The sequence below is a fragment of the Triticum aestivum genome, chromosome 6A (assembly GCF_018294505.1).
Source record: "Triticum aestivum cultivar Chinese Spring chromosome 6A, IWGSC CS RefSeq v2.1, whole genome shotgun sequence".
Classification (NCBI taxonomy): Eukaryota; Viridiplantae; Streptophyta; class Magnoliopsida; order Poales; family Poaceae; genus Triticum; species Triticum aestivum.
The window spans coordinates 528576455-528591240 of record NC_057809.1 but is presented as its reverse complement, the minus strand read 5'-3'; the positions used below and the strand labels follow the sequence as shown (position 1 = coordinate 528591240).

The window sequence follows — 14786 nt, the reverse complement described above, 5'->3', positions numbered from 1 at the left end:
ATTCTATCCAATTTCAAATTAGAAAATAAAGAGTAAGTTCAAAATATCAGTAGCATAATTTGGCATTGTTCATAATGCGGGGAGCTTCACCACACTACTGGATTACCATGTCAACATAACAAGCATAGATGAAGGGCAAAGAAAATCATTGTATCTATTTTGGATAATGTGCACGGCATGTTGTTCATATCATCAGCCACATCAGTAAGATAAAACAGGAGATGACAAGGTGCAAACGTGGGCTGCTTCACCACACACTGGATTATAGATACACAAAAACAAGCATACATATAGGGAGTATTAAGTAATGTGCATGGTATGAATATGGAATTTGGTTTTACAAGTAAAACTTAGAACTTACGGTTCTTACGAACATGCATTTTGGTAGAAACAGGAAAATAAACAGCAGTAAACGATAGGGAGTATGAGCAAATTAAACAGCAGTTGAGGATAAAGGCTTTAGAACGACCGACTTACATTAACAGTTAACACCATCTTTATAATGCCCTTCTCCATGTCAAGGGAAGGATAACTCAAGAATTTCAGCAAAGAATCTTCTTCATAAGCATTGCCTATACTCTACATTTTGTAGAGAGTAATTATAGATATGATAATACTGGAAGGGATAGAGGATAATGAAGATAAGATGCAGATTGATGCTACATAATCAACTTCCAATACCTGGAAGTACAAGCGTTACAGGACAAAATGTACTGACAAGAGCAATGGGCTACACTTCTGCACTGGCATTGTCTGTGTATTCTACTTGTTGGTAAGATTAAATATAGATCTGATCTTTTTTAGTAAATGGTGGGTGTCGGTGTCAAAACCGGCGGATCTCGGGTAGGGGGTCCCAAACTGTGCGTCTAGGCCGGATGGTAACAGGAGGCAGGGGACACAATGTTTTACCCAGGTTCGGGCCCTCTTGATGGAGGTAAAACCCTACGTCCTGCTTGATTAATATTGATGATATGGGTAGTACAAGAGTAGATCTACCACGAGATCAGAGAGGCTAAACCCTAGAAGCTAGCCTATGGTATGATTGTTGTTCGTCCTATGGACTAAAACCCTCCGGTTTATATAGACACCGGAGAGGGCTAGGGTTACACAGAGTCGGTTACAATGGGAGGAGATCTACATATCCATATTGCCAAGCTTGCCTTCCACACCAAGGAAAGTCCCATCCGGACATGGGACGAAGTCTTCAATCTTGTATCTTCATAGTCCGAGAGTCCGGCCAAAGGTTATAGTACGGCTATTCGGACACCCCCTAATCCAGGACTCCCTCAGTAGCCCCTGAACCAGGCTTCAATGACGACGAGTCTGGCACGCAATATTGTCTTCGGCATTGCAAGGCGGGTTCCTCCTCCGAATACACCACGGAAGAATTTTGAATATAAGGATAGTGTCCGCCCCTGCAAAATAAGTTCCACCTACCACCGTAGAGAATAATATTTCCACAAATCTTAATCTGCTGACACGTTTTTGCAACATGACATTATGCCATGGCCCGGTGCTTATTCGAACCGTTTTTCTTCAACCAGCTCCACACATAACGCGAGCCAGTTTCTTGACACATCTTGTCAAAGCAGAGATCGTGTTCCCCCAATTACGGGATTCTCATTAATACGGTCGTGGGTAACCCAACCGTGTCTAGGACTCCTAGATTATAGGTAAGTCCAAACGGCCACGGTGAGGACGCTTGATATTCACCCTCTTTATAAAGGGACAAGGTTTTCGCTTTTTCCCTCTCGTGCTCAATCGAACCCCTCCCCCGCCTCGAGTTCTAGCACCCAAAGCCCAGGTCAGGTGCTCCAGATCTTCAATCATGTCCGGATACTACCAAGGATGTGGGCCTGAGCAGTAACCGCGCCGCCGAACAAGTAAGTAATCCTCTAGCCAAACACACCGTCTTTTATTCATCATGACATCATCTCTACGGAATCGCTCTTTGACCAGGACTGGCTAACAAAAGCGAAGATGATTCGGTGTTCGGCCCCCTCCCTGAGGGTTTGGAAAATCCAGTGCTGGAAAAGATGCTCAAGCTTGCACCTTGCCCGGAGCCCTCGAAGGAAGATACATGGGGGAATAATATGGGCGAAAGTGGGCCCCCATCGCTGCCAGTTCCAACCGAGGGAATGAGCGCCTCCATAAAGGAGGATAACCGGGGGAGGAAGAGGACTGCTTCTGAGGATCTGGAAGCCGAGGCCTCCAAACGAGAGAAGAAGTCTCCAACAGAGGGTCCTGCCTCGAGGGGTGCTCTTGCCGCACAAAGTCCGCGGGAGGATCAGCCCTCCAACGAGTCGTAAGTGATTCAAAAAATACTTTAATAGTGAAGGTATACTACCTTTCCTCTGAGGAGAATAACCGCCGCATATATCATGCAGTTCGGGTCTTAGCCCTTCTCAGCTGAGCTCGTCTTCAGGGGATCTTTTTCCAAAGATGATGGAGAACGAAACGCCTCCCCCGGACTCCTCCGCTCAAGAAGCGGGCAACCCCGAAGTGTCGTCACGGAGGGCCTCTTCGGACCCGGTGAGGCCAGAAGATAATCCCATAGTCACCCGAAGTCCCCAACGTCCGGCTCTCGAAGAGAGCAAACAAAAGAGTCTGGCACCGTCTGGTATGCGGTCGGACGTTCTGAGGGAGCTGTTGGAGCGAGCGGCCATCTCAGAAGAACACCGTATGCTAATGGGTACGGTGATGGAAAGAATTTTGTCCGCCGAAAGCGGATTACATGAAGCCTTTATGAGTCTACTAACAGGCTTTGAGGTACGTGAAATGATATTTGATAGTACCGCACATGTTAGGTGTGCCCTGTGTAGATAGTAGCCCCTGAGACTCTGGTTGTCGTCGAGAATAGCGGCGAACAGAGGATCATAGTCCCAGGAAATAACCAGACTGCCTTTATGTGTAGGTGGTGGAAGCTCCGGTGGCTAGCCGGACTAGTGAGTTTGCCGAATTAAAGCGGCAACTAGATGCGGCAGACGCCGACATTGAGCTTGTTAACAAGCGGCTTGACGAATCACAGGGTAAGTAATGTTTTCTGGTGAATGTCACATAATAAGAGCAGTATGATGCCAGTATCTTTAATATGTTGTGACTGCAGACGGAGCTGCCACCGTGGAGACCCTTCGGGCGGAACTCGCCCGAGCCAAGGAACAAGCGAGGGTTAGTAATGCGGCTGCTTTGAAGGTGGTCGAAGATTTAAGAGCCGAGAAGGCCGCCCATTGCGAAAGCAAAGAAAAGATGGCCAAGATGGCCGTAGAATTAAAAGGCACTGCTGACCATTGCCAGTTCCTTGAAGAAGAGAACCGAGTGAAGGCAGCGGACCTTGAGAAGGCCATGATGGCGAGCAAAGACACTCGCTCTGCTATGAGGGCGAAGAAGGAGGAGCTGTGGGAAGCCAGGGATATTGCGGCTGGGAAGCCCTTTCTGCTGCAGAGGAAGTTCAGAGATCCGCGGTATGCCCCTCTGGATCGGCTGTGGAGTTTGGCAGACGCATATATGAACTTGGCGGCAAGCGCTGTCGATGCGGTCGAATACTTCCGAGATAAGTCAGATCATGAAGTAGACAAGTTGTTCTGGTCGCAATTTAACGTTCCAGAGCGTCCGCTTCCCTTGACTGATCAACTAGCCGAATGGGCCAAACTTAATAGGTTGTCCAGACTCGCCATGGGGTCCATTGTAGATCATTTGTGGCCGGAGAAGCCGAAGCCAAACAGCTATTTCAGCTTAGTGCAGCAGTTCCTTGGTGCGGTGCCGCGCATCAACGCGATGAAGAGGTCGGTGTGCATAGAAGGCTCGCGGATGGCCTTTGCCCGTGTCAAGGCATACTGGGCGGAGATGGATGCTACCACTGTTGTGGCGCAAGGTTTGGCCATAGGCCGAGTAGCTGCTGAGCACTATTTTGAAGAGGTTCTTGAGGGTGCTCGTTTGATAGAGTCCCAGTGCTCGAAGAATATTATGTTTGAGTGACATGTATTGCCATTGTAAACACAATGTTTTTATGAAATATAGTAAGGCTGTATTTATACTTTTGCCGGAAAGTAATATGATGCCTCCTGTGCGGCCGTTTATGTATATATGTATATAACCTGAAAGATTGCAGTCGTCGGCTTCAACCCTCACGCATATAATGCGGAGGTGCTCGCAAAAAATGCGTGTTCACACTTAACCCAACGTCTTGGTCCTATTAAGGAGGTGATAGCGCAGCGAACGAGGCAACCGGACTATAAGCTTTAACACTTTCACTTCTCCATAGGAGTTTGATAGTGGGGCTACTAGATAGCCCCTGGTGGCTCCGCACTCTCCCTATCTCGGGGTGCATACATGCCTGGCCGGAAAACGGCCCTTCGTTAAGGCGGAGGAATTCTAACATTCCGATGGGTCATCGAGTGGTTGACTAGTCTCACGCTATATCATGACAGTCAGTTTTCGGCTTTCTCTACTGAGGTGCTCGTCCGGATGAACCAGGGCACAATCGCAGTAGTTCTCCTGGTGCTGCCTTAGCCGATAAAGCGGAACGTAAGGCACCAAAACACAGGAGCCGGGCAAACCCAACATTTGACCAAAGACAATGATTCGGAGCTGATGCATATAAGGCCAAACTCGCGACGCCGAACACTCCCTAAGGTATTCGGTCTTTATGGTATAAACCGGGCCTAAATAGTTCCCTTTGTAAGAAGCCCCTTGTGTCCAAGTACATGCATTATTCTAACGTGGCCACATGCCAAGACGTTAGCATCCTTCTCAATTGTGCTGAGAATTCCAGGGATGTGTATCAACAAGAGACAGTAAAAAAGGTTTACGCAGGGTCTTAATCTAAAAAGAATCCTTGGAGCGGGTCCCTGCTGCACGTCTGCGTCTGTGTCTCCATTGTGCCGTATCCTGGATGGGTGTAGCATGTCATCTGTAAAAGAGAGGAACTTAGGTGAAAAAGTTGTTGTGCAAAAAGGTGGTTTTTTTAAAGAAACCATGTATACTTAAAAATGAGTGAAAAATTGCCACTTGTCTGCGCGCGTTGAGCCCCTTGTATTTGTAATAGGGGTGTGGCCCTCAATCCGGTATGATTTACATATAGCTGTGCCAGACTCGTCTAACCGTGTCCGTGGTCTTGACGACCTATCGAATGCTTTAGTTGGTGAGGCCGTTTTTAGTGTGCGGATGCTAAGGCAATGGCATTCTTTTCGGCGCGCAAAGATCGCTCAATATTTTCGTTCACTGTAATGATGCCACATGGACCGGGCATCTTGAGCATGAGGGAAGCGTAATGCGGTATTGCATTAAAGCGAGCAAAAGCTTCGCGTCCAAGTAGTGCTTGATAACCACTTTGGAACGGAGCAATGTGGAAGGTTAAATGTTCGCTACGGAAGTTATCGGGGAAACCGAATATAACTTTTAGTAGCAGGGAGCCCGTGCAGTGAGCCCCTGGGCCTGGCGTTACTCCTTTAAAGGTAGTGTTGCTATGGCGGATTTTCGTTGGGTCTATCCCCATTTCGCGGATTGTATCCTGGTATATCAGGTTTAAGCTGCTGCCACCGTCAATCAGGACTCGTGTAAAGTGGTATCCGTTAATTATTGGGTCTAATACCAGTGCAGCCCATCCTGCACGTCGGATACTTGCTGAGTAATCACGATGGTCGAAAGTGATCGTTTGAGACGACCAGTGGTAGGACTTCGCTGTGATAGGCCCTTGGGCATGTCTCTCTGGGAGTGCCGCTTTGCTTCCCTTGATCACGTGTAACACGTTGACTATTTTGACTTCTGGTGGAAACTTCTTTTGTTCCCCAGTGTCTTGCTTGAGAGGCTCACCCTCGCCTTCGCTTGGTGTATCCTCCCCCTTGTGTACGGTGTTGAGATTGCCGGACTACTGGAAGACCCAACATTCTCTGTGGGTATGATTAGCGGGTTTACCAGGGGTGCTATGGATCTGACATACTTGGTCCAGAATTTTGTTTAGGCTAGACGGTTCGTCTATGGCGCCTTTAGAGGGCGGCTTTTGCTGACTTAGCCGAGAGCTTTTGAATCCGGTGTTTACTGTCATGCTCTTCGTGCTGTCTTCTTTATTCCGGTGTTTGTTATTGTTGTTGTGCCATGATTTCCCATTTCCATCTCTAGCTTCGGATGTACTGGGGTCGCTGGTGCTGCATCTGGCTAGCCAGCTATCCTCACCCGCGCAAAAGCGGGTCATGAGGCTTGTTAATGCTGCCATTGTTCTCGGCTTTTCTTGGCCGAGGTATCTGGCAAGCCATTCGTCACGGACGCTATGCTTAAAAGCTGCCAAGGCTTCGGCATCCGGACAGTCGACTATTTGGTTCTTTTTAGTAAGAAACCTGTTCCAAAGCTTTCGGGCTGACTCTCCGGGCTGTTGAGTTATATGACTCAAATCGTCCGCGTCCGGAGGTCGGACATAAGTCCCTTGAAAATTTGCCCGAAAAGCATCTTCGAGCTCTTCCCAGCTTCCAATGGAGTTTTCGGGGAGGCTTTTAAGCCAGTGCCGAGTTGGCCCTTTGAGTTTGAGGGGTAAGTATTTAATGGCGTGGAGATCGTCTCCTCGAGCCATATGGATGTGGAGGATATAGTCCTCAATCCAGACCCCAGGGTCTGTTGTTCCGTCGTATGCCTCTATGTTTATGGGTTTGAATCCCTCTGGAAATTCATGGTCCAGCACCTCATCGGTGAAACATAGGGGGTCTGCGGCACCCCTGTATCTGGGCGTGTCGTGGTGTTCGGATGTTTGGTGTGTTGCATCATGTGCTGGAGTGCGCTTGCGCGGTCCATAGATGGATCTAGTTGCTCCGTCCTTTTGATGCGAGCACTTGCATGGATCGCGTATTGGCTTCTGTGCGGCGTTGCTTGCCGCTCCATGTTGGCCGTGAGGTCGTCTATCCGGCCGGGTGGCCGTTTTAATTTTTGGTTGCGGGGGATCTAAGGCCTCCTCATCGAACTCAGGTAGCAACTTCCGCTTCGGGTAGCTCTTGGTGAGGCGATTACCACCATACTTCGCTGTTGTGTTGAGTACTTTACTCCATCTGATTTGGAGTGTGTCTTGCGCCGCCTTGAGCCTTTGCTTCTGCCTTTTTAGACTCCTCGCAGTGGCAACAAGCCTTTGATGGGTATTTTGTTGCTTCGGGCGTCTGTCCGGTGTTATGTCCTCCGGACTATTATCCTTTGACAGAGTTGGTTTGTTCGGTTTGATTCTCTGCGTTGCCGTGGTCCGGCAGTGGTTCGCCCTGCTCTAACACTAGGTCTATATGATCATTATTTCTGTCAAGGCGGGATTTGGGGCGGCGCTTACGTCGCCGCTTTGACTGCTTCTCGAGGGGACAGCCCTTCGTTGTGTCCTTCCGTTCCTCGTCGTTGTTTTCCTTTGGTGTGTCCACCATGTATACATCATGTGATGAGGTGGACGTCCAGTGCCCTATGGGCAGTGGTTCCTCTTTGTCTCCCGCACTATCGTCCATACCGTCGATGTTTTCGGAGTCGAAGTCGAGCATGTCGGTTAAGTCATCGACAGTGGCTACTAAGTGGGTGGTGGGTGGGTCGTGAATTTCTTCGTCGTCCGCATCCCAGTCCTGCCGAACATAGTTCGGACAGGATCCTCCTGATAAGGAGAGAGACCTTAACGAGTTCAGTATGTCGCCAAAGGGCGAGTGCTGAAAAATATCCATGGAGGTAAATTCCATGATCGGCACCCAATCAGATTCGATAGGAACGGGCGCTGGCGGTTCGGAGTCCGTGGCCGGAGAAGGATCCGGCAGTTTAACAACACGGCTCTCGTGCAAGGTAAGGTCGATGTTCGCTCGATGCCGCTAAGGGTAAGGCCTCCGTGGCGGGGTCCATCCACCGTCCGCGGAAGGCGCAACTGGCTCCTAATTGAGGGTCGGAGCGGCTGCCGTGCGATCTCCTTAACACTGTCTGATGGGAGAGCTAAGTCATACTCATCGTGACCGCATGGCGCACAAGGCAGAGGCTCGAATCCATCGAAGATCAAATATCCACGGATATCGGCCGTGTAGTTCAACATCTCCTCTAGGTTCATCTTGGCCGTCTAGTTCAATGTGAGAACAAGTACCAAAAATCAGATCCAGCCAATAATGTAGAGTATAGATGAGAAATGCAACTAATTCTTGATAAGAGAATATAGCTTGTAGTTGGCGTGTAGATTGTTCACCTGAAATTGCGGCAGCCGGTTGCTCATACCAACTTGATGCATCGTGAGCTCAGAGAAGGACTGGATTGGTGTAAGCATCTCCTCGGCATGGATGCCATGGCCATGCCCCGAGCGCCCTGAGCGCCCCGAGGGCTTCTTCTCCCATCTGAAGCTATCGATCCGAATGCTAGGGTAGCTTGTTCTGAGCGGCTCGGCCGTGCAGTAGAGGCTGAGGTCCCGGACATAGTACTGGAGGTACTCGACGAGGGTGGCCACGAAGTCGCCGGCCATCTCGAGGGTGTCCCGGTAGCCGTACCGAGCGACGCACCGGAACACCATGCTCTCCTTGGGCTCCACCTGCCGGAAGAGGAAGCGCTCCTGAACGTCAACGTGCGGGATGGGCAGGTGCTTGACGGAGATGAAGACGATGACGGAGTGGACGGTGGGGATCTTCTCGATGAGGTGGGGGAAGATGGGCGGGATGCCCTGCACTAGCTCCGTGTAGAAAAGGCCAAGCCCCGGGACCCGCTTGAGGTCGTGGCGCTCGAGGAGGTGCTTCACCTCGTCGGGCGACACCGTGTGCTGGAGCTCGTACTTGTACCGCTTCACGTGCACGTAGTGCCACACGATCATGATCACCATGAGCACCGCCGACATGGCCAGCGGGAAGTAGGGGCCCTGTGTGAACTTGTACAGCACCGCCGACAGGTAGACGGTCTCCGTGGACATGAAGACGACGAAGAAAGCGGCGATCCACCAGATATTCACCTTCCACACCAGGAGCATCACGATCGTCATCAACAGCGTCGTGATCACCATCACAAGAGCCACGCAGATCTCTGTTCAAGCACGCGTCATGTCCATTAGGCCACAGAGATAAGCATGCATAGATTTCTGTCATGGTTTTAAATAGCACGCTATAGCGTTTAGAAGAGATCATGGGCTAAGAGACTTTGGTCCAAACACATGAACACACATTTTAAATAGCACACTGTTACGTTTAGAAGGGATCCACCGCTAAGAGGCATGACCCGCTATTTGAAACTGTATTTTCTGTTCAATCATGTGTTGGATGCATTTCTTACCATGTGCCTTGGCGATGAAACCGGTTGTCCTGAAGCTTATGGTGACGACACAAGAAGCCACGCAAAGGAAGAAGTTGACTTCAGGGATGTAGAGTTGGCCCGAGTAACGCCTTGACGTGCGCAGTATCTTCACCCTCGGGAAGCAGCTAAGTGTTTGCAGATGTGACATGGTTGCGAAGGCGCACGAGACCATGGCTTGGCTTCCGATGACTGAAGCTAGAAGCGCGAGAACGAACGTCGGCCAGAACAAAGTGCCTGGAATTGCACATGAAATTTTAATTAGTTTCTGATGCACGGCTTACAGAATAGTAGTACTGTATACACTAGTAAGGTATCTTGTCGGTTACATACTTGGAATGGATTCGAAGAAAGCGTTGGATATTATCATGTCGTCCATGTGCGTCCTGAGGTAAGCTGCTTGCCCAATATAAGTGAGCAACACGGAGGGGAGTAAGCCAAAGCTAAAGCTCAGCTGAAACAGGGGAAAAAATGTTAGTTCAGTCTTCATATAGTATATTCTTGGAAAGTACTAGAATTTCCTACATACAGTTCACCATGTACAGGTCAGTAAAAGAAACTACACTAATCATATTGAAAAGGTGATGGTCATATTAAGGAAATAAACAACACAGTGTATGGTATACAAAGTCATAATAGTTCTACTACCCCAATCTAAAATAGATGGCATTCTAGAAAGTTGTAGTCAAGCTTCTTTAATTTTCACTGTCGCTATTGAAAAGCTTATTGTGATTTCCAAACAAATATAATTTTTGAATTTTTTTCAAAGAAGTATTTTCTAGTTATGCAAGTTTACATGTTTGGGTTAAAAACAATAGCCAAAGTTCCATCTGATAAACTCTGTCCATACCAAAAACCTCTTGGAATGGTGGGAGTATCTTCAGAACCTTGGCAGTCAAAGGAAATCTTCCTAATCATCTTTTTTACAGTTATAAGAATAGAGCTTCAAACTTTGAAGTGGTCAAGGAATCTTCTGTCTAAATATATATCATTATCCCTCAATATTGTGTAATGCATCATGTAGTGTAATTGTGGCAGTCAAAGAGGATGTTCATTTATACCTGAATTGACTTTATGCTGAAGTATCCTAGATCAGCAAAGAGGGCTTCCGTGCCTGTCACAAAAGAACAACTCTGTCAAGTTCAGTAAATGCTCCCCAGTCCCCACAGAAAGAAAGTTCAGTGTGTGCAAATTGTGCTTTCATAAGATTTTTTGCCAATAGTACAGCACCCCCTGAAACTGACCAGTGTGGAATATTGTGAATGCAGTACCATATATGCTATCATCAGAATGATAGGGGCCTTTTTTTACCTGTAAAGCAAAGGAGGATTTCACCGAGCGAAACCCATCCCTTCTTCTTGTTCCTTCGGAAATAGTCGAAGATGTACTTGGGGTTGAACGCCTTCAGGGTGCCGATATCGTACTTGATCAGGTTATAAAGCCCGATACCGGCGATGAGGAGAAGCCACACGACAACGAGCGGCGCAAACGTGTAACCGATCTTGTCGGTCCCGAGGTGTTGCACCGTGAAGAACAATATCAGAATACCCACTGTGATCCACACTATCTGATCTGTTCAGAGCAACCAAATCATATCATCAGGAATCAAATTATGTAAAGAAAAAAGCTGTAGTCTGTAGAAATGTAGGTGAAAGTCGGTCAAGGTCGTTTCCTTCCCCAGATCTTTGGGGATTCACTTGCTTGTTTTTTACACTACCAAGGGGGGTCAGCAGCAACAGGCTGGCGCTCAAAGTCCCAAGTCCTATGTCAAACTTGATCCTGATCTGGTAATTTATTTATATTTCTTGACAGCTCGGTCTAGATCTGGTTATTAATAACATGAAGACTAGTTTGCGAGCTAAACGTGGAGAGGAATTAATAGCCAGTTGAAACGGTCAGAAATTGCAACTAGTTGGTTTAAACTGAACTGTCGTGGTTTGCAGTTTTGCTCTCATGGGAAACGTGATCTGAGACTGTACGTGTCATGTGCAAGCAGTCTCCATACAGGGCAGGCTATGGCTGACAGTAGCCATGAGCTGGGCACATTTTCCATTTGACTTCCCAGGTTTAACTGATGGATTACGTACACTCACATATAAATCGATTGAAAAGTGGAGAGAATGCGTGTTAGTACACATCTCGGTACTGTATTTCTATGTACCTGTTGTCAGGTGAGGCGCTCTCAGTCTCAGGCCGTTGACTGCCGATAGTACTGAAACATTTGCACAAGCAATTCATTCATTAGAAAAACATATAATTAAGGTTATTAGGCCCCTGTCATTCTGATGGTAAGAAAGAGAGGAGGAGTACCGGAGATGGGAGGGGTTAGCATGCAGTCGCTGATGGCGAGCGCCGTGGCGAAGATGGTGAGGAAGAAGAGCGTGAGCTTGGCCGGCTTGCTCGTCTCCAGCAGGTTCTTCATCCACTGCGCCCTCCTCCTCGTCGCCGACAGATGCCGGTGGCTGGAGACGAGGTCGTCCTCCGCCTGCTGGTTCGGGATCAGCGCCACCCTCGCGTACCTCGAGATCAGCGAGTAGAGCGCGAACGTTCCACCTGAACAATCGAGTTCATGGCATGGAGACAATTAGCAGCATGCGTAGGTGTTCAGACTTCAGACTGATATATGATGGTCTCAGATGACACATGGATCTGTATGGTGAGAGACGATCGTTGGCACGCACCATCGCCGTCGTCGTTGGCGTAGAGCGCGATGAAGATGATCTTGACCATGGCGAAGAGCAGGAAGCTGTAGATGATGAGGGAGAGGACGCCCAGCACGTCGTCCTTGTGCCCGACGCCGTATTTGAAGGTGTTGGAGAAGACGTAGAGCGGCGATGTGCCGAGGTCGGCGTAGAGGATCCCCACGCACTGGAAGCCCAGCCGCAGCGTCCTCACCCAGTTGTCCTGTTGGTGCGCAGGAGTACCGTTTACAGTATGAAAGCTTGGACTTGGATCAAGATACTATTAACAATTCTTCCATGCATGTGCATATACTACAGTAAAACACCAACTTGACACCCCGAGCAGTCCAACTTGATAGGTAGGAGTAACATTTACAGTATCTAGCTTAGACTTGGATCCCACATGTCAATTCTTGTACTACCTAGAAGCTAGAGCATGCATATGCAGGTGGCATAACATAAAGAACAAACAACAACTTGATGAGTCTGCCCGATCGAATAGTCTAAGTCGTGGAAAACAACGTACGGCAACTCTGAGAAATCTCCTTGCTTGCTCAACAACGTCGAACAGCAGTAGGAACGCGCTATATGCTTCCTCTCCACGTACGTACCACCGCACGTACCATGCTCGGTCACACGCTCGATCGTCGTTCCTCCTCCACCCAGCAGCAGACACAGGATAGGAACATTTACAGTATATATCAAGCTTGGACTTGGATCGACATATTAATTCTCCTAGCGGAGTACGTCCTAGAAGGTAGAGCATGCATGCATATGCAGGTGGCATGACATAAAGAACAACTAAGTCTGCCCGAGTAGTCCAAGTGGTGGAAAACAACGTGCGGCAGGTCTGACAAATCTCGTTACTTACTTCTTCAACAACGTCGAACAGCCGTAGGAACGTGCTACCTATGTCTACGTGCCACCATGCTGGGTCACACGCTATCTCCTTCCTCCTCCTCCCAGCAGCTTCAGCTTGGGCGCGGAGGGGCCTTCGGCTTTTGATGTTAGGCTTAGGTGAAAGGTTTGGATATTCGGCTCAGCATTTCTGCACCCCTTTATCAAGTGGATAAGAGTAGCGAGAGATGTTGCCAAGATGACGGATTTAAACTTATTAATGTACTACTTTATAAGGTCTTCGTGGATAAGAGTGCCGTTCATCGGTGGCACTGTACGTGGTGGGTTCAGTTACGTTCTACACAACCGCGCGACGGGCGGCGGCGGCCAGTCGGAACGGCGGGCGACGGGGAGAAGGAGGAGAGAATGCTAGCTTAATTTGACGGAGCAGCGCATGCGGCATGCGGCAGAGGAGGAAGAAGCCACGGCCGATCTGATGGGCATGCACCATGGCACCATGCAGATTTGCAGTCCGACTGGCCGAGGCGATGAACACAGACACTAGGATAACAACGCGCTAGCAGGTTCACCAACGGCGTTGCCATGCATGCATACCTGGCCATGGTGGCCGCCGTGCGCGGGCCTGGTGGCGTCGCGGTAGAGCGAGTCCTGCCGCGGCACGTCCGCCGGCGGCACCTCGAGGTCGCCGCTGTGGGGCACGATCTCCAGGCTGCTCCTCGCGCTGGCCATCGCCATCTCCCCTTTCCCGCCGCTGCGTACTACCTTCCCTGCTCGCGCGCGCGTGCGCCACCACTTATAATGGCCTTTTATCTGCTTGCTGCTTCGCTTAGCTTACGTCCCTGCGGAGCTCATCCCATCTCGAGCTGCTTATACCGCCCTTTATAAGCGCAGGCAGCCGGCCGGGAGGCTGTGCACTGACCTCTCGTTACTGACTTGTCTCGCTTCGCTGGCTGCTTTTGGGTTGCTTGCTTGCCGCAACAGTTTACCTTACCAGCCGATCGATCGATCGATCACGCACGTCGGTCCAGCGTCAATGTTGACTTGCTCCACGACTCATTAATTTTGGACGGGAAGTCGCCAATGGCGATGTATCGGCCGACGCCAGCGCGTGGGCGACGTGGCGCTCCGTCGCTCGACTGACTCGCCCGGGGGCGTCGTCTGCGGCCAGAATGGTAGCCAGCTCTAGAGACTGAGATCACGCGTGCCCGTGCGCTCCCGTTGGATCAGAAAATCTGCGGTTCACATGTGTTAAAAAATTTATTTTTATTTTGAGGATCACATGTGTTAAATTTTTACTAGTAATATCAGAAGGAAGCGTGGATAAGGGTCCAAAACTAAAATTCGTCCTGCCTTCCGTTTCGAGGAAAAGACGATCGTCCTGCGTGTACCATGGGCTGCTAAGCCTAAGCCGCCGCTTATCTGTGTGGCAAGTCAAGATAAACTGTTGCGACCTGCGGCTTGACAGGACTTCTAAAAGTGACAATTGTATATGTTTATGCTTTTCTGTGATTCTGTTAAAGGTTTGCAAAAAAACTCTTCTTTTTTACTAAAAATGACTTCAAACAAAACTTATATACTTTATAATAATAATATGATAAGGAGGGAGTGCATAGTCTAATCAGAAAGAAGCGTGGCATAAGTTTATTTCTTTTAGTAGAGCCGAATGAAATCAATTTTTAATTAACAAAGTCATCCACCGACCAAGATTACAACTAATAACAAAAGGTAAGAAATGGCAAAAAAAAAATACAAAGTGCTTGAACAGCTTATAGCCTAGCGTGTTGTAGGCAAACAGAAACATAAAGAAAGAGAAGAAACCCAAACTCCACCACCAGAAGGGGGGTGAAGATCAATGTAGGAGACACTGACACTAGAAGAAAACGCATCCTCGCGTACTAAGATTGAGATTACATGTGCCCATGTGCTCCCGTTGGATCAGAAAATATATATATATATATATATATATATATATATATATATATATATATATAT

The 14786-nt window shown here is 48.7% G+C and overlaps 1 protein-coding gene across 1 annotated transcript; it reads right to left on the bottom strand.

Annotated features, from left to right (window-relative positions):
• Positions 1–4810: 4810 nt before the first annotated feature.
• LOC123130920 (probable potassium transporter 16) lies at positions 4811–13676 on the bottom strand. The gene is made up of 10 exons (XM_044550711.1): positions 13389–13676; positions 11937–12159; positions 11566–11808; positions 11417–11467; positions 10567–10827; positions 10317–10369; positions 9589–9709; positions 9238–9492; positions 8174–8991; positions 4811–4909 (listed from the first exon to the last, which is right to left on the bottom strand). Exons 1-10 carry the CDS (start codon positions 13527–13529, stop codon positions 4817–4819), a joined length of 2259 nt encoding a protein of 752 aa, XP_044406646.1. The 5' UTR covers positions 13530–13676; the 3' UTR covers positions 4811–4816.
• Between the last annotated feature and the right edge of the window lie 1110 nt (positions 13677–14786).

Coding starts and splice junctions, on each gene's coding strand:
- LOC123130920 (XM_044550711.1), bottom strand. CDS start 13,529: ATGGCGATGGCCAGCGCGAGGAGCAGCCTGGAGATCGTGCCCCACAGC. Junction 9,710..10,316: donor TCAGCATAAAGTCAATTCAG/GTATAAATGAAC, acceptor CCCCTGTTTCAG/CTGAGCTTTAGCTTTGGCTT. Junction 9,493..9,588: donor TTTCTTCGAATCCATTCCAA/GTATGTAACCGA, acceptor GTGCAATTCCAG/GCACTTTGTTCTGGCCGACG.